Here is an 18378-nt window from a genome sequence, read left to right as displayed (position 1 = left end):
AGTGCTTACCCCCTCAGTTCTAACATTTTTTGTTAATAAATATTTTTTTCTATTTATTTGGGCCCCCTCCAAAAAAAAAAAAAAATAATGGATGCAACCCGATGGCTTTTTGGATTTTGAGGGGGTTATCTTGGGCCCCTAAGCGTTTGGCCCCCTCCTTGAGGAAATCCTGGCTACGCCCCTGAATATCGGGCAACTAGAAACTTTTTTTTTACCTTCAAACATCATCCAGTTTACCTAACTCGCGCCTTAGTGGCGGTCTCAGCCAACTTCGCCCTAGTGGGGGGGGGGGGGGGCATATGTTACCATCCACCTCTAACTCAAAAAACTAAGAGGGCTAGAAAGACACGGTAAAAAGCAGTCGATAGCTCTCAATGCGTACGTTTGAAAGCATTTAAGTCATTTTTCATCTTAGATCAATAATGGGGTCACTGGAGGTCATCAAAGGTCAAAATTTGCAAAATGTCATTATATTTTTCAGAAAGGATGCATTTATCTCAGGAACTGTGATAGCTAGAAAAACGCACGGAAAAGCAATCGATAAATTTTGAACTCTTCTTTTAATTAGGTCATTATCAAAATTGACCTCAGGTCAATGGTTTAGCCTCTAGAGCGCAAAAACTCCAAAAATAGCTGTTTTTATGAAAAGTGTTTTTCGACAATAACTTTTGATTAAGAAAAGCCACGACATTTCTATTGCCAGAATCGTGTTCCTCTTGTCGAGACACGTCGAATGAACTATAAGTTGACCTTGAAAGGTCAACTTGAAAATTTGACCTCAGCTCAAGGTCATGACCTGACCGAAAAAGGTCATGTCGCATTGCAGTCGATGCGTCTCGACAAGATAAACACAATGAGGCCCTCCCCAGCGTCATATCTATTTCCAATCGAGAGTTATCGGCAAAAAACTGTTTGTAGCCTCAAATGACCTCGGATGACCTTTCTAGACGCCATCAGCAAAAAAAGACACCTTGGTTGTCACGGGTGGTCCAAAACATTGTGATTCTGAGATATTTGGACTGCTCCTATGCGTACACACGGATCTAGAGGCATTTTTATTATTCTCCATTGACTTATAATGGTAACTTCCTAGTCATTGCAACACTGCAACAGTCCTCTCAGTACTGCTGGGGTCCTTCCATGATTGCCATTAACTGACATAACCCTCAGTAATATGTCAGGGTACGGGCCATCACATAACTTGTGGTGGCCCCCTCAGTACTGTTATGGGCCCTGCTGTGGGCTCTCTCAGTACTGATATGGACCCTGTCACGGCCTCTCAGGCATTTTACAGGCTCTCGCATCTCGCACTTCTTCCAAGGGCCATCTCAGCACCGCTGTGGGCCCTGTCATGACTGGTATGGGCCCTCTCCTTCTCAGGCATAATGTGGTACCTCCCAGACCTTGCCTGGGCCCTTTCATATATTGAATGGGTCCTCTCAGACGTGGCATGGGCCCTCTTTGGCCCGGGCCCTTTCTACAGCCAGGGAAGATAGGACAAGGCCACAATCACCCAGGATACAAAATAAATGATTTTCTGTCACTTTTTGTTTGCTAAATTGGGCCCTTTTCCAAAAACATGGGCCAAAGCACGTAAGTTTTATTTTGGCGGCGGCACCTTGAGAAGGCCCCTTTTAGCTTGATTCCCCACTCCTGAAGTCATTTCTACAGCTCTGCCCAGAAGTCTTCTTTCTGCACAGCCAGAGAGTATTCCGTCCATACCTGACCTGCTGGCTGAAAGAGGGCCCCAGTGTTCAGAGTTCGGGGGGGGGGGCGGCTGCCCCCTTGCCCCCCTGTGGCACCGTCCCTGTTAAAAAGTTAAGCACATCTAAAGTACAACTTAAGCCTTAAGAATAGTCGAAATGCGTAATGTTGCATATCGAGGGTTCCGAGCAAGACAACCCTAAGTGTCATTTTTTCGAAATTGAGTGTAAATATACCAGTCGAATCAGCTCGACGAGCCGCGTCGGATGCAAGAACAGCCGTACCGCTGAGTGCGTCCTGTGCTGAGATATAGAGTGCAAGAACAACCTAAGTGACATTTTTGACACTTAGGGTTCAGGCAAGAACATCCTAACCGTCTTCGCCAGGACTCAGGGGCGCATCCAGGGTGTCGTTTATGGGTGGTGAAGGGGCCCAGCAAGAGAGGAACGACGCCCATGACGCACTGAAGCATCTGACAAAGTCTCGGCACGACGCGGCGATGACACGCGCAAGGGAGGACCCCAGCTTCCGTTGCACCAGTTTCGACCTCGAGGAGGTACTGACGACACCGCACGGCGAATCCGTGCTGTTCTTCTACGCCAGGAAGTTAACCGTCTACAACTTCACCTTGTACGAGACTGGAAACCGGCGCGGATTTTGCCATGTGTGGGATGAAACGCATGGAAAGCGCGGCCGCGCAGAGATCGCCACGATCCTCCACGACTATGTCAAGGCCGTTGACGATGCGAACGAAGGAGTGAAGACGCTGGAGCTCTTCTGCGATAACTGCCCAGGACAAAATAAGAACAAAACTGTCATAGTGAGCCTCTACTTCGCGCTGCAGTCGTGCCAGAACCTGGAGAACATCACCTTGAACTTCTTGCTCAAAGGACACACATACCTCCCCTGTGATTCGATGCATGCCGCGGTCGAGGCCAGGATTCGTCATCACCTGGTCTACGCCCCGAGTGAGTGGCGCACAGTCATTCGGACCGCCCGGCACGACCCTTCCCCATACGACGTCAAGGAGCATCAAATCACCTACTGGAAGGATTGGCAGTCGATCCAGCGCCGATGCCTCACCGAAAGCGGGCCCTGAAAGAACATGAGCAAGGTGACTATCACTCGTGGCGAACCAGAGGTCAACGTAGAGATAGACTACAACAACCAAGAGAAGAGCATCCGGATCCAGGCTGGGCGAGGTCGAGGACGATACCCTGGCGACACGTCGCCTGCCATCGAGCCAAAGCAGCTTTACAGCAAGCGGCTGCCCATCAGTGCGGAAAAGTACCGCGACCTGATCAAGCTCTGTGACGACGAGAACATCCCGGAGCCGTTCCAAGCGGAGTACAGGAGCTTGCCGCACTCGGCGCGGCAGGAGGACATTCTCCCGGAGGGTGACATCGACGATCCGGAGGAAGAGGAGTGAGAGTGAGAGGAAGGACACCGCAGGGAGCGTAGCAGTGCAGCGTTTGTTGCAGTTCGATGTTCAATGTTACAGTTGCAGTTCAATGTTGCAGTTCATGGTGCAGTGCATCACGTAGCAGTGTTCGGCCACACTTACAGCCATAAATACAGCTTTAGTGACGCAAAGCTAGTGCTTTGCTTCGACGGTTAGGTTGTTCTTGCATGTGAACTGTGTAGCCGGAGTCGACATTCTGGTGAGCAAGAAGAACTTAAGTGCCTGGCATTCCCTCTCAGTGAGTATTTTATAACATTTTTTGGTGTCATAACATTGCGCGCTCCCTACTTGCACAACACGCGATGTATCGTTGCACTGGCTCAACAAACAGAATTAGAATTCAGTTTTTTGTTTCTCCTGTAAAATTCAAAAAACAACACTTAGGGTTGTCTTGCTCGGAACCCTCGATATTATTCGACTCGGCTGTTCAAGAGGAACCCAATGATACCATTTCGAAAGTATCTTTACATATCTTCGAAATCTATCGAAAGTATCCATATCTTTATTATGTGAGTGACAAGTTATTGGCACAAACGTCATTTGACCTCAGTTGACCTCATTTGACCTGACCCATTGATAAGTAAACCAAACAAAGAGCACCAAGTGACATACTGTTTGGTATGTGGTTTCAAAGCACAAAAGTGATAGAACGAAGCGGATATCTCCAGTATTTTCCGAATTGAATGTTTTCCCATTACCCATAGGCTTAACCCAAGCACCGACGGGGGTCTGCGCCAACTTAGAACCGACGGGGAGGGGGGGGGGCGGATGACCGCCCCCTGAGATCTCGAGAACGAAGCAAGATAGCGACAAGCGGTAAATGACATGGGGTACGCACGGACAAGGTCTACAATTTTTACGCAGGTCATTTTCAGGTCAGGTCAAAGATGACGTCACAGGGGTCAAAAAAGTCAAAATGGCGGCGCTAGATTTGGAGTGTTTCTCGAATAACTTTCGCATTTGTCAAGCTAGGAACAAACTAAGGGCACCATCGTGATCCTCTCGTCAATCCGCATGGAACCATATATATGTTGACCTCGAAAGGTCACGGTCAAAGAATGACCTCAAGTCACGTGACCTCTAAGTCATCATGTAGGTATATCATTGATGCGTCTTGACGAGCTGAACACAATGAGACCATCCGCGCGGCTGTATCTTGTTCCTGTAAGGAGCTATTGGCAAAAAAACCTTTGGTGACCTTTGATGATGTCACATGACCTTACAGCTGCCCAACAGCAAAACAGGACTCAAGGTACCTAGTGAAGGTGCGTATTTACAAATTGCAACCGAGCTCCGCCCGCCGCCGCACACTGGTCGGAAACGCCCTCACGAGAGGCCACGGGCGATTCCGGAGTTTCGGATTATTTTTTATATAGATCGATTTGAAATTGATCAAATTATTATACTTAGGCCAAAAAAACTAATCCGGGTGACCAAAAATAACTGTAATCAGCCCCCGAAGATGGGGTATCCCAAAACTCGGAAACTGACGCGGAGCAAGAGGTTTCTTGAGCCGGATATTCAGAGTCTTATTGCTGATAGACACCAAATTGAGATCCCACATATTATGCATCAAAATGTTTGTTATGAAGTTGCCGACTGGTCAGTGCAAAATTTTTGGTATACTTTTTCCCTAACTAAGATTTACTGTAGCTTTTTTATGAAGGCTCTCCTACAGTGATTCTGGAATATAACTGCTAAGTTTAGGTAAGGAAACAACAGGTAGTCCCATCTAGTTCCACTCTGATATTTTTGTGAGATGAAGCAGGATTTAAATTTACACCAGGGCAACATAAAAGCTAACTGCGCATATTTGCGCAAAATTTGCAGGAGCCGCTCTTCCTACCCAAGTACCGCCCACCCCGCCCCAGTTTCGGCTCGGCCGCCGCGCCCGGCTTACGCTGACCTGTGTGGCCTGCACGCATCCATGCGTAGTTGACTGGTATTAAAAACAGATGCGCTTGAGTTTATGAATTTTGTGAAAAGCGCATTTTATGTATGCATTTATGTATGCATTGACATCAAAAGCCTTCCACATATTGCGTGGCGATTACGGCTTGCATTTAGAGAGCCTTGCTATTGACAGCCATCACTCGGCTGAAGAAAGTGGAAATTGAAACCTTCGTGAATATAAGACGCTGCAAATATAGGACTCCTGTCAGTGACGTCAGGTTACCTTGGGCCGTCTTTTTACATTAGATCACAATTCCGGTATTTAACCCTGGCCGGACCGATTGGTTTTCTATATTGACCGGGGAGGGTTGGTACAACTCCCTCGCCGTTTCGCCTCTAATTGAGCTAGAGCCTCGCGGAAAAAAACGAGCTTGTGTGCCGTTATAAGACGCAACAATTAGGTACTACCCGATTTTAAGGTCTTAGGTCAGCCAGTGGCCTCTTAGGTCAGGTAAGTGCCACAAGGCACGGGCTCGGTTTTAGGTAAATTACTTTGCCAAAAATGGTCGCACTGCCGCGATTTTGGCATCATCGTGTTTGTCTAGCTCAGGCGCGTTGAATGCTATACTTGGTGTTCGGGTGAAGTCAACTTAAGGTGTTAACCTCTGGTCAAGGTCAGGTCGGAGCCCCTCAGGTCACGAAAATGGTTGAAGGAGGTCATGTCGCATATCATTCGATTCGGCAGGTCTTCCTGAGTCCAATGGTGGCTTTCCCGACTCTCTAGCTCCATCTGATCAGGAGTTATTGACGAAAAACTTATATGGCCTTAGTGACGTCATAAATGACGTCACGCAAAGTCAACAATGCTAAAGTGAAGCACTGGACCTTGCAAGGAGTGCATGAAACCATTCCCGGTGCCCGAATAGCAGCTCCCAATTTCCCTTGTTGACTTAAAGTGGTGCTAGATCCTGTATTATACTCAGTTATGACGTCATAACTTAACAGATTCACGTCATATATTTAGTGCTTGACATCCAAATGATAGCTTACATATGACAGAGAAGGTATGTAAAGTTTTATGAAGTTTGCTTCACTAGTTGTGGAATAACAAGCAAAAAACTTTTGCGGAAAGGCCGCTGGCCTCTCGCTGGAGCGTTTCCGACCAGTGTGCGCCGTAGGGTATTTTATTTCCGCCGTAGTGTGTTTCACATAGGGCATTTTCCAACATACATCTGCCTGAACTTGGGGTAATTACAATTTGTCGGCTACGTTAAAAAATGATGCACGTTTTTTCAGTATAGGTTGTCGCATGTGCATATTTTTGCCATTTAGGTTGTGTGTTTTTTTTTTTAACACTCGCCAGTATAGGGGGAGTGGTTGAACGGACCCTTCGGTTTTTCGTGAATAACTCGAGTAAAAAACGTCCGATCGCGACGAAACTTGCAATACCCTCGAATTTATCAATTTTACACCCACCCTCAAAATTTCATGACCCTGACCCAAGTGACCGTTGACCTGTGACCTGTTTCTCGTGACCATGTTTGGCCCGAATCGCGATTCGGCATATGCCGGCTCGCATTAGCCGTGTGTTTGCAGTCTTTTCGTGGTTTCAGGCGTTCAAACATGTGACTACTGCTGGTCCCATGCAGTTGTGTGGGTGTCAAGGTCACCTGAAGGTCAGGTCGGGTCATTGACCATTGATGACCTCGGTTCTGATAAAAACGTCGCAGAGACGTTGCCAAAGCGTTCTATACTCCTTGTAGTCACGTTGCGGAAACGTGGTGACAACGTTCCAGAAACACTGTTGGTACGTTACAGAAAACATTTCATAACGTTGGCGGGACGTTGTAAGAACAGTTTTGGGACGTCACGGCCACGTTACAGAAACGTTGTGATGACATTCAAATGCATGGTCGGATGACGTTGTCACGCCGTTGTCTGGAGTCTACAAAATTACGTTGTCACAACGATAAATCGGGACGTTGTGGTAACCATTTGACAACGTTTAAACGACGTTGTAACAACGGCAAATTGTTAGCTGGGTAGTTGCTTAGCAAACCAATCTTGTTCGCATTGAGGAACTTTGAAATGCCTTTGTGATGCAAAATATTATTTTTTCATTAAAAGAATTGATTCAGTGTTGCACTTTATCTAGATTAACAATCGGACATTGTAGGTTTGACGACTTTTTGCCCCCCGAACTTCCCTGGAAAATCCCCACCCTTGGCCTTGGCTATGAGACATAAGGGACAAGAACACAACACAAGATAGATTTTTTTTTTCTACACCGCCACCCATGAACAGGTGACCAGGAGTGCCCCCTCCCTCTATCCCAGCGACACACAGAACCTTACGTTAACACCAGTGAACTTAAAATGATAAGTCGCGGCACTCCCAGCTAAGAGTAAGGAAAAAACAAAAAAAAAGCAAAAAACGAGAGTAATATCAGTGGAGAATGCATGCTGTTAATATAGTAGCTTAAGAGAAGCAAAGTGGTCACAACTGAAAACAGTTGGTGACTGCCCTTCTACGCCAGGAACACCCACTGATGCACACTTACACAGGGTATTGTTAGTGGGAGGAAGGGATTAGAGGGAGCACTCATACATACATGGTGGATGGTCGTAGGTAACATTTCTGGTCAAATTCAAGCAAGGTCATTCACTGAGCCTCTGTAAAGCTGTCCAACTAAGCAGAGCTTGTCGTCAGACAGCCCACAGAGGCCAGTTCCGAGGTGGTTGGAGTAGAAAATAATGCAATATAACGAAAATGAGAGGTAACATCAACGAGAGAGGAAAAAAGACGGAAAGGAATACAGTTGGGAAGGAAAGACGGGCAAGAGAACTACTATCCTACAGTAATTTTTAATGTTTGACGGCCAGGCGGGCCGCGAGCCCCCGCCCGCACCCCCGGAAAAACATCTTTCCCGAGGGTGCCCCCTAACCACCGCCCGGGCGAGGGGAGCGCCGACCCGACCCGACAGGCCGGCGCCCCGCCCGCCCGGACGGCCGACCGGTCCCTTTCAAGTGGGACCGGTACCCAGGTTGGCCCGGATGGGTCATAGGGGCGGGGGCCCAATGCTCGGCAACGCAGGGCTCCGCCACAGGCCGGCGGAGCCCGCTTTTACGTTAATTAGCTTACGCGGTTACCCTGTATGCGTGCATTCATTCCTCCGTAAGTCGTTCACAGCATCCTGTCCACATCCCAATAGACCTATAATTGCTATGGAGTTAGTATTCAGCTATCATAAGCTGCTTCGATGTTTCTTTTATTGTTCTTTTTGATACAGGTTCAGCTCTAATGGATGGGAAATGCGTTGCAATCATTGAGTTCCAAATTCGCGGACCAATCCAGGCTAACGTCTGGGTGCGGTATAATTTGCTTGTAAATGGCTCCATAAAATGTTTTGTGTTTCTGCTTTCTCTATTACCGGGTTGGGCTGGCTGGAAGAGGGAAATGATGGGTAATGCTGATCTCAGATGGATTATATTATACATGAGTGATATGGTTTGCTGTTGGGCAATGTCTTCTAGTTTGAGTAGCTTTAGTTTGGCAAAAATTGGACTACTGTGAGCCAGCCTGGGCTGATCATCAATAATTCTGATAATCTTTTTTTGAAGGGTGACTAGTTTAAGCATATGCGTTTTTGATGAGTAACCCCAAAGGAGACAGCAGTAGTTAAGGTATGGTAGAACCAAAGCGTTATATAAAAGAAGTCTATGCTTTCTGTTTAGAAAATGCCTGGAGCGACCAATTATACCAATATTCCGGCTTATGATGTTTGAAGTGCAATTGATGTGACTTTTCCATTTGAGGTCATTATCGATTAATACACCAAGGTATTTCACTGTTTGTGTTTCTTTAATTGTAATTCCATTCATTTGGATATTAATGGTGGCTTTATCTTTCTGATTGCTGTATATCTGGAAAGAAGTTTTATCCGTGTTCAGAGCTAATTTATTTGTATGGAGCCATTTGCAAATTTTGGGAACTTCCTTATTTAATGTAGACTGCAATTCAGCATAGCTTTTTCCTTGAAATACCAATGTTGTGTCATCTGCATAAAGCAAAGGTTTGAATTTGGTAGAAATATTAGGGAAATCATTAATAAAAAGAATAAAAATGAGTGGGCCAAGGATAGAGCCTTGGGGCACGCCCACTGCTATTCTTTGCAGGCCAGACATGGTATTGTTGAATTTGACACTTTGATATCTGCTTGTTAAGAAGGAGCTAATAATTGAAAAGAGTTTGTCTGTGATGCCATATGCTTTGAGTTTGTTGCATGAAATTGAGTGGTCTACTGTGTCAAAAGCCTTTTTTAAATCTAAAAATATGCCACAAGAAATCATGTTTTGCTCAAAGCCCTCCAGCACCATGTTCTGCAGCAGAACGATGGGCATGTAAGTTGAGTGTCCCGGTCTGAAACCAAATTGATCTGAACTAAGTATATTGTTTTTTTTCTAGGTGTGCTGCAACCCTGGTATAAATTACTTTTTCGAGTATTTTAGACATGTAGGGAAGAATACTAATGGGGCGGTAGTTATTCATATGCGTTCTATTACCTGATTTATAAATTGGATTAATCACTGCAATTTTTAGCAATGATGGGAATGTACCAGAGCTGAGACATAGGTTGTAGAAGTGAACAAGATCCTCTAATATTGTTGTGTATGTCAATTTGAATAATTTAGCATTAATGCCATCATAACCAGATCCTACATTCTTCATACCTTTAATGATACTGATAAGCTCTTCTCTACTAATTGGTTGGACAATTCTCGTGTTATTTCTGCAGCTTTCAATAATTGAATGCGAGTGATCACTGTCTCTTCCAAGTCCCTGTTGGATCTTCTTTCCAATGGAACTAAAGAAAGCATTGAAATTTTCAGCTATTTCAGATTCTTTTTCAATAACTGTGTTATTATGTTGGAAAGAAGAGGGGTAATTGTTTTTGGTTTCTTTGCCAACAGTATATTTCATCATAGTATCCCACATTTTTTTGCTTTCATATTTGTGTTTCTCAAGTTCCTCTTCTATGAACTTTTGCTTTGCTTTGCGGATCACATTATTCAATATGTTTCTGTATTTGTTGTATCTATTTTTGTTTTCAATTGTAGGCTCTTTTAATTTGGCCTTGAAGAGACTACATCTATGCTGTATCGAGCTCAATATAGCAGGAGTTATCCAGGGCTTAATGGAACTAGTTTTACGACTTGGTGTATACTGATGTTTATTAAGTTGTTAGGCAAAGTAAGGTGGTTATGGTCAGGTCAGGCTAGGTCAGGTTGATTTAAAATTTTCATTCTAATTTGACATAGGTACCTGCCTATGCTTTTGCTCCAGCCTGAGCTTCATTAGGTAATGAGTTTATTTTGTTTTGTTTTTTTATCTATTATCTAAATAAAAATAAGAGCAAGTAAAATACTCAGCAAACCGGGGTACCTATCTGGATGGACCGTTCTGTTGCTTCCCCGGCTGCCACCTGCTACCTATTTGATATAACTGAATGCCCTGACACTGGCATTTGTGAGTGGACTGGACATGCACTGCTGTGGGGTGGCTATGTAGCCTGACAAATTAAACGCACGAGGCGGCAAACGAAAGAGCGCGACGAGACGCTTCAGATGAGTACTTTAAAGTTGAATTTTGAGGTCACAGGTCGGGTCAAGGTCAGGTCAAACACCTGAAATCGGGCTTCCAGTAGCATGGACTTCAGGACTTCGCAATGGGCGCCTCTCGCCATAAACTCTGTCAAAACGGTGCACAATTCATCTTATAAGGCCTACGAGAGTGTCAGCTCCATGTAGGGGTCAGTCAAGCATAGGTCAGGGTCAAGGTCAGGTCAACCGGGTAGGCACATATCCCCGAAAATCAAAACTGATATTCGCAGCCTGTGACACATGTTTTATAGGTAATTTGGGGCGTAGAACACGATGGTGACATTCATTTTATCATATGTGTACGTGTTTGGCTCAAAAAGTTCAATTTAAGAAATTCATGTATCATGGTCGTGAAGAAGTCACGAAAAATTGCCAAGATTCAGTTCAAGATTATGGAAAATGCGGAACGATAATCAATAATCGAAGATAGCCATTTGATTGATCATGGTATTGGCAGTCTAATGGCGTTTACGGCATGTCTGTATGTCTATTCTGTGATTTTATATGATTTTTTGAACATATGCCGTTTTTGGTCGAAAACTCAGAAATCATGACGTCACTAAAACCTCGATATCTCAAAAATTTTCCGACCGATTTTTTTGAAACTTTGTCACAATAAACTCCAATCAATTCCCTACAGGTACACAAAATTTGGCGCGCCTGCGGCGCGCCGTTTTTATGCAATGGTCCGGCGAAAAAAGTGGGGGCGTTTAACGCCCCCCCCAGCAACTCGCGGGTTAATCTTTTGTCCATGCCTCTACCTGTTTCACCTATATATGATTTTTTTTTCTTAATAAATTATAAGTTGTCATCATCGCTGTGTCATGCCTTATGTGTCTTAAAGCGCCGGAACGGCGCCGCGTATCGACATGAAATTTAGTGGCCACAAACTTTGGGTGGGGCTGACCATCGTATCAAAAGATGGGCGCAATCGGACCAGGGGTGCGGCGTCAGCGCGTGAATCTCTGCCCCAGGCTGGGCGCGGCCGGCGCTGAGCAGAGAGCACGCGCTTTAGGCTCAGTTGTTCCCTTAAAAAACTGAGTGAAAAACATCAGAGCCGGGAGGTCGTTGACCTTTGACAACGAAGGCCGACACAAGGCACCGCTCGCCAAGAGGATTCGCCAGTAAATACAATTAATTTGTTTTTGCAATATCTCAGCCGTTTCTGGGCAGATTTAGCTGAAACTTGGACTGTCGGTGGTAGTGTAGTGTAGTGTAGGGTAGGGTAGGGTAGGGTAGGGTAGGGTAGGGTAGGGACTAGGGGTAGGGCTGGGTAGGGTAGGGTAGGGTAGGGTAGGGGTAGGGTTGGGTAGGGTAGGGTAGTGTAGGTGTAGGGGTAGGGTAGTGTAAGGGTAGGGTAGGGTAGGGTAGGGTAGGGTAGGGTAGGGGTAGGGTAGGGTAGGGTAGGGTAGGGTAGGGTGGGGTATGGTTGAATTGAGTAAGATCCTAATTTACAAAGGGCTCGAACAACTCGCATGCATCACCATCATACTTTACAGTTCAATTAAAAGCAGTTACCCAGTTCTTCACAAATAATACCAATAAAAATGCAAGTTTCTACACCCAAACTAATGCATCCGTTAATCATACATATCAAAACATACAGTTATCGCGTAAACCTGTATTCTAGTAATTTATTGAGGAGTATCTTGCTGAAGAAATTGAGCACATCTTTTCCAGTTTCATGAAGCTTAAATATCCCAAAGGCTATCTCATTCGTCTCAAGAAAAAAGCGTTGAACATTCGAAACAGAGCAAAAGCTGAAGCGAAACGAAAGAACGACATAAGATATATTTCTTTACCGAACTCAAAAGCAGCCGAAAACATCGCGAAAGAACTTGAAACGACAGGCGTCAAAGTCGCATTGACTTCTGGCAGAAAAATAGGAGAGCTCACGCAAAAGAAAATAAGTAAGAATGTAGATCTTAGCGTTGTATATCAGGTACCCTGTGGGCATTGTGAAAAATCATATATAGGTGAAACAGGTAGAGGCATGGACAAAAGATTAAAGGAACATAGGAGACCTGACCTGACCGGAAAAGGTCACGTTGCATATCAGTCGATCTGCAACGTCGAGCCGAACACACCTAAGCGTTTTCAACGCTCTAGCACGCCTCTATCAGAAGTTATTAGCGAAAAACTGTTAGATTCTGTTCGTGACCTGACATGACCTCGGGGACATAACAAGGGGTCACAGTTGCCATTTTCCGGTTCAGTATGTCTATTTTACCTACATCTCGATGTTTGAGAGTGACGAGTGTCTAGAATAGCGATCGTGTAAAACAGACGCTTTTCAATTTTCTCTTATTGACTTATAATGGAGAAGCCGCAAAATTGACCTGACCTTAGGTCACCGATATCAAAATTCCGAGATAAACATTTTATAGATAATGTTGCTCTTATCAATCGCTGAAAGTTTCAAGGCAATCGATCAATCGGTGTAGCAATGACGAGCATTCTTATTTTTTTTCTGAGGTGAGGTCATTTGGCGTGACCTGGTGACCTGACCTAAGGCGACCTGGGTCTGAAATTTTCACAATATGTGCGGAAAAAATGTACAAACAGGTGTACCAAAAACGGTGGCGCTCCGCGCCGACGTTTTTGAGATATCTGCGAAAAACCGCAGGGGGTGTTTGTTGTGGTGCACAATGCTGCTGTGCCCGGGCCGCTGCTCTGGTCCCAGTGCACCATGCCGGCGCAGGCAGCGCCGGCCAGCGGACGCCTGATTGGTCGCCTCAGGCGCTGTGTCTGTGAGCCCCGTGACCGGCCGCAAATACACAGTCTGGAACGGAGCCTCTGCGTTACAACATTGGCGACGAGGCGATTCGAACCGCGTGGGGAGATGGCGTGTGTTGGGAAGGCGCCAGAGTTTGACCCGGGAGTTGAATCGTTTGGATCCTACGCCAGAAGACTCGAGCAATATTTCATTGCTAACGGCATCACTGGTGAGGATCAGCAAGGCAAGAGGCGTGCCGTTTTCCTCAGTGTCGTCGGAGCAAGAACGTTCGGTCTGTTGGAAGACCTGGTGGCCCCGACAGCCGTGAGTGACTGCACCTACACTCACCTCGTGGATGTGCTGGAAGCTCATTTTGAGCCCCAGGCTTCGGTGATCGTGGCTCGATTCCGTTTCCACTCGTGCTGCAGAGGGGCCCAGGAAGGAGTCAGCGCGTTTCTGGCGCGGTTGCGGAAGCTGGCTAAGCCTTGCCAGTTTTCTGCCGGTATCTTGGAGGAGATGCTACGAGACCGCCTGGTTTGCGGCATCAGGAACGAGCGGCTGCAGTCGCGCTTACTGAGTGAGCCGCATCTGACGCTACCACTGGCGGTGGAGCTGGCGCAGGCTCACGAGTCTGCTGCCGCTAGTGCCGCAGAGCTCAGCGGGCACGAAGTCGGCGCGCCCGGCGACTCGATCGTGCAGCGGGTGGAGCGCGCCGCCGAGCGACGTGCCGGAGGTGCCGGCGGCGAGTTGGGGGCGCGGCGAGGCCCGCCGCGCCCTGCGACGGCCGCTGGCCCTCCTCAGCAGCGGCGAGATGTTCGAGGTGGAGGCTCGACGGAGTGCCCCCGATGTCTTCGAGATCATCTTCAGTCAGCGTGCCCGTTCCGGGGCCGGCGGTGCTTCGCCTGTGGCCAGCGCGGCCACATCCGAGTGGCCTGCGGACGGGGGAGTCAGCATCAGCTGCGCCAGCTGTCGGCCGAGGATCCACAGTCGGCGTCCGTGATGCAGTGCGGTGATGAGAGTGCCGAGCTGTCGCGCCGAGAGGTGGCGGCTCCCGCGAGTGATGAGGCGATCGATGAGGCCTACGCGATGTTTAGTGTGCGGCCCGAGAGTGAGCGACGACCGCCGCTGATGGTGAGCGTGGTGCTTGATGGAAAGACAGTGGACATGGAGCTGGATACGGGGGCGGCGGTGTCCGTCTGCTCCGACTCCGTGCTCCGTCAGCTCTGGCCGAGCGGCGGCCCGAGCCTGGAGCCGTGCAACGTCACGCTGAAGACCTACAGCGGCGAACAGCTATCGGTGTGCGGACAGGTAACGGTGAATGTCGAGCACGGTGGCCAGGCTGCCAGGCTGCCACTTATCATCGTGAAGGGAAGTGGGCCGTGTTTGTTTGGCCGAAACTGGCTGAGTCAGATCCGACTGGATTGGCCCACAGTGTGTCGTGTTTCGTCCGCGTCTCGTGTGCAGCCGGTACTCGATGAGTTTCCAGATGTGTTCCGTGATGAGCTCGGCTGTTTTCGTGGTGGCGAGGTCACCATTGACGTGGATCCAGATGTGCAGCCGCGCTTCTTCAAGCCGAGGGCGGTTCCTCTGGCTTACCGGGAGGCCGTGGACGCGCAGCTGGAGAAGGAGATACAGCATGGACTCTGGGAACCCGTCCGCCACAGTAAGTGGGCTGCTCCCCTGGTGGTCGTTCCCAAGACTGACGGGAAAATTCGTATTTGTGGGGACTACCGACTGACTGTTAACCGGGCTGCGAAGGTAGACCAGTACCCCTTACCTCGTGTTGAGGAGCTCTTCTCAAAGTTGTCTGGTTGTCAGGTGTTTTCTAAGATCGATTTAAAGAGCGCCTATAACCAGCTGGTTCTGGATGAGAGGTCCCGTGAGTACTTGACTGTGAACACCCCTCGGGGACTGCTGAGACCGCTGCGACTCACCTTTGGGTACGCCTCTGCGGTGTCACTGTTTCAGCGTACACTCGAGACGTTGTTAGCAGATATACCCGGGGTGGGGGTATTTCTAGACGATCTAGTAGTAGCGGGTGCCACCGAGGAAAGCCACGACTCCACTCTGCGGGTCGTCCTCGGGCGTTTGAATGAGGCCGGCCTTCGTGTCAACCGCGAGAAATGTAGGTTTGGCGTAGGAAGCATGACGTATCTGGGACTCAGGATTAGTAGTAAGGGGATCGAGACTACGGATGAAAAAACGGCGACCATTCGGGAGGCTCCGGAACCGCGGAATGTCAGTGAGCTGCGCCGTTGGCTAGGACTGATAAATTACTATGCAAAGTTCCTTAAGAACTTGGCCAGCACCCTAGCTCCTTTGTACCGATTGCTGCGCAAGGATCAAAAATGGCAGTGGACCGAGACCGAAAGCGCCTCTTTCTGCGCTGCTAAGGACATGCTGATCAGACCGCCCGTTTTGGCTCATTTTGACCCAGCTTTGCCGGTAGTAGTGGCCTGCGACGCGGGCCCCGTCGGTGTGGGCTGCGTGCTGAGTCAGCTCACCCGAGATGGGGAACGTCCTATCGCATATTACTCGCGGTCGTTGAGTGATACAGAGTCGCGGTATTCGCAGACTGATCGGGAGGCGCTAGCGATAGTGACGGGTGTTAAAAAGTTCCATTACTTCTTAGCAGGCCGTACATTCACGATTCAGACCGACCATAAGCCTCTACTTGGGATTTTGGGAGAACAGAAGCCCCTGCCGTTAATGACGTCACCACGTATGGTTCGATGGGCTCTGTTACTCGGAGCCTACGATTACAGGCTGGAGTACCGGCCCGGCTCCAAACAGGGGCACTGTGACGCGCTCAGCCGGCTTCCCACAGCGGGCTCCCCGCCTGCCAGCGTGCCAGTGCCGGCTGAGATGGTTCACTTGTTAGAATTTTTGGATGCGTCACCGGTAACTGCGGCTCAGATCAGGTTGTGGACCTCTCGGGATCCGATCCTCTCGGCGGTTCATAGATGTGTGCGGGACGGCGGCTGGGAATCAGTGGTTGATTTGGGCCCCGAGTTTCAGCCGTACAAGAGCCGTATGGGCGAACTTAGCATCCAAGAGGGCTGTGTTTTGTGGGGCTCACGAGTCGTAATACCGCCTCAAGGCAGACAGAGTCTGCTCAAGCTCTTACATGAGGGTCACCCTGGGGAAAGTCGCTCAAAAATGTTAGCCCGGATGTACGTTTGGTGGCCTAAGATGGATGATGATATTCGCGATGTTGTCCGTGGATGTGGGAAATGTCAGCAGCTGAAGGGCAGAGCCCCCGAGGCGCCTCTGCACCCCTGGCGATGGCCATCACGGCCATGGGAGAGAGTGCACATCGATTACTGTGAGGCAAATGGTCGAATGTTCTTGATCCTGATCGACGCGCATTCTAAGTGGTTAGATGTGTATCCGACTCGTGCATCTGACTCCGAAACAACGATTGATAAATTGCGGATGTCATTTGCCAGCTGGGGTCTGCCGAATGTGATCGTGACCGACAATGCCCAGGCGTTTGTGTCCCGACAATTTGAGCTGTTTTGTCACACGAATGGCATCAGACATCTCACTAGCCCATGCATGTCACCCAAATCGAACGGTCTCGCAGAACGGGCGGTGCAAACTTTTAAAAATGGTTTTTACAAGCAGGTTACTGGATCTGTTGAGACCAAAGTGGCCCGGTTTTTGTTACATTACCGGACTACACCTCATACGCTGACCTTACGCTCTCCGGCGGAGCTGTTTCTGGGTAGACAACCCCGTACTCACCTGAGTGCAGTTAGCCCCGACTTGAGTCAGCACATCCGTGACAGACAGTCCGAGCAAAAAGAGTACCGTGATAGGGGGGCATGTGAGCGTGACCTGTCGATCGGGGACAAAGTGTATGTCTCGGCTGTGGATCGTTTGCGGGGGGTCGAACGGTGTCGCTGGGTGCCTGGTGTCGTGCTTGGTGTGAACGGTGTGAAATTCACTATCGAACTCGCAGACGGTAGGATTGTTGTCCGACATGCTGATGTTGTCAGGAGACGGTATAGCGAGCATACTGTGCCGACTTCTTCAAACGTTGTGTTTCCTTCCAGCCCCGTGGAGCCCGTGATGCCACCCGTGCCACGTCCACTCCTGGTTCCCGTGTCGGCCGCACCGGTTCCAGCCGTGCCGGCCACCGGAGCCCCGCCGGATCCCGCACCGGTGCCGGCCGCTGCTCCCGTGCCCAGCTCCGGTCCGTCACACCGGCCGCAGCCCGTCACTGACAGCTGCTCCAATGGACCCGGGGAGTCGAGACCAGCTCTCCCCGTCGTACCATCCACTGGCACGCCGGGTGGCTCCACCGGCCACCACGGGTACAATCTGAGGAATCGCGCGACCTTGCGAGCTCCGGATCGATATTGATGGGCACGTGTGTATGACTCGGTTTTCGCAGAAGTGTTTTCTTCGGTTATGTTCTTGTTACGGTGATGGTTTTGTAACCAGGGGGGAGGAGTGTTGTGGTGCACAATGCTGCTGTGCCCGGGCCGCTGCTCTGGTCCCAGTGCACCATGCCGGCGCAGGCAGCGCCGGCCAGCGGACGCCTGATTGGTCGCCTCAGGCGCTGTGTCTGTGAGCCCCGTGACCGGCCGCAAATACACAGTCTGGAACGGAGCCTCTGCGTTACAACAGTGTTCAAACATCCCCGCCCCGGCGCGGGTTAAAGGAATCAAGACGTAACAAAAAAGGTTATAATAACACGGAACAAAAATGATAGACGAACGCGTTTCGGCTAAATCACCGTCATCAGCGTCTAAAAGGAGAACAAGAGGCACACATCGAGCAAATATCAGAGTTCAATCGTTTTGATTTTTACATACACTTTTAAACAAGCATGTGACAATGTGGTTACATTTCCTTTGACAAAGAGAAAATATCCTAAAAGAATCCTAAGAGAATAGCCACATTGTACAGTTTACACAGGTGTTGCACAATTCATA

The 18378-nt window shown here is 48.6% G+C and overlaps 1 protein-coding gene across 2 annotated transcripts in view; it reads left to right on the top strand.

Moving 5' to 3' along the window:
* Positions 1-18052, top strand: part of LOC122376754 — a 38509-nt gene extending 20457 nt beyond the window's left edge. The window contains exons 1-2 of one of the 2 annotated variants that reach the window (XM_043356696.1): positions 13360-15098; positions 17494-18052. In XM_043356696.1, coding sequence (XP_043212631.1) covers positions 13409-15098; positions 17494-17510 — 1707 coding nt within the window. In that variant the 5' untranslated portion in view covers positions 13360-13408 and the 3' untranslated portion in view covers positions 17511-18052. Of the gene's footprint in view, positions 1-13359; positions 15099-17493 lie in introns of those variants that run through there. The other variant, XR_006255696.1, reaches the window with a different exon arrangement.
* The last annotated feature ends 326 nt before the right edge of the window (positions 18053-18378 follow it).

The sequence above is a fragment of the Amphibalanus amphitrite genome, unplaced genomic scaffold (genome assembly GCF_019059575.1).
Source record: "Amphibalanus amphitrite isolate SeventyFive unplaced genomic scaffold, NRLGWU_Aamphi_draft 002277F_arrow, whole genome shotgun sequence".
NCBI classification, from domain to species: domain Eukaryota; kingdom Metazoa; phylum Arthropoda; class Thecostraca; order Balanomorpha; family Balanidae; genus Amphibalanus; species Amphibalanus amphitrite.
The sequence above is the reverse complement of the archived record's forward strand: the minus strand, read 5'-3'. Positions and strand labels throughout refer to the sequence as shown.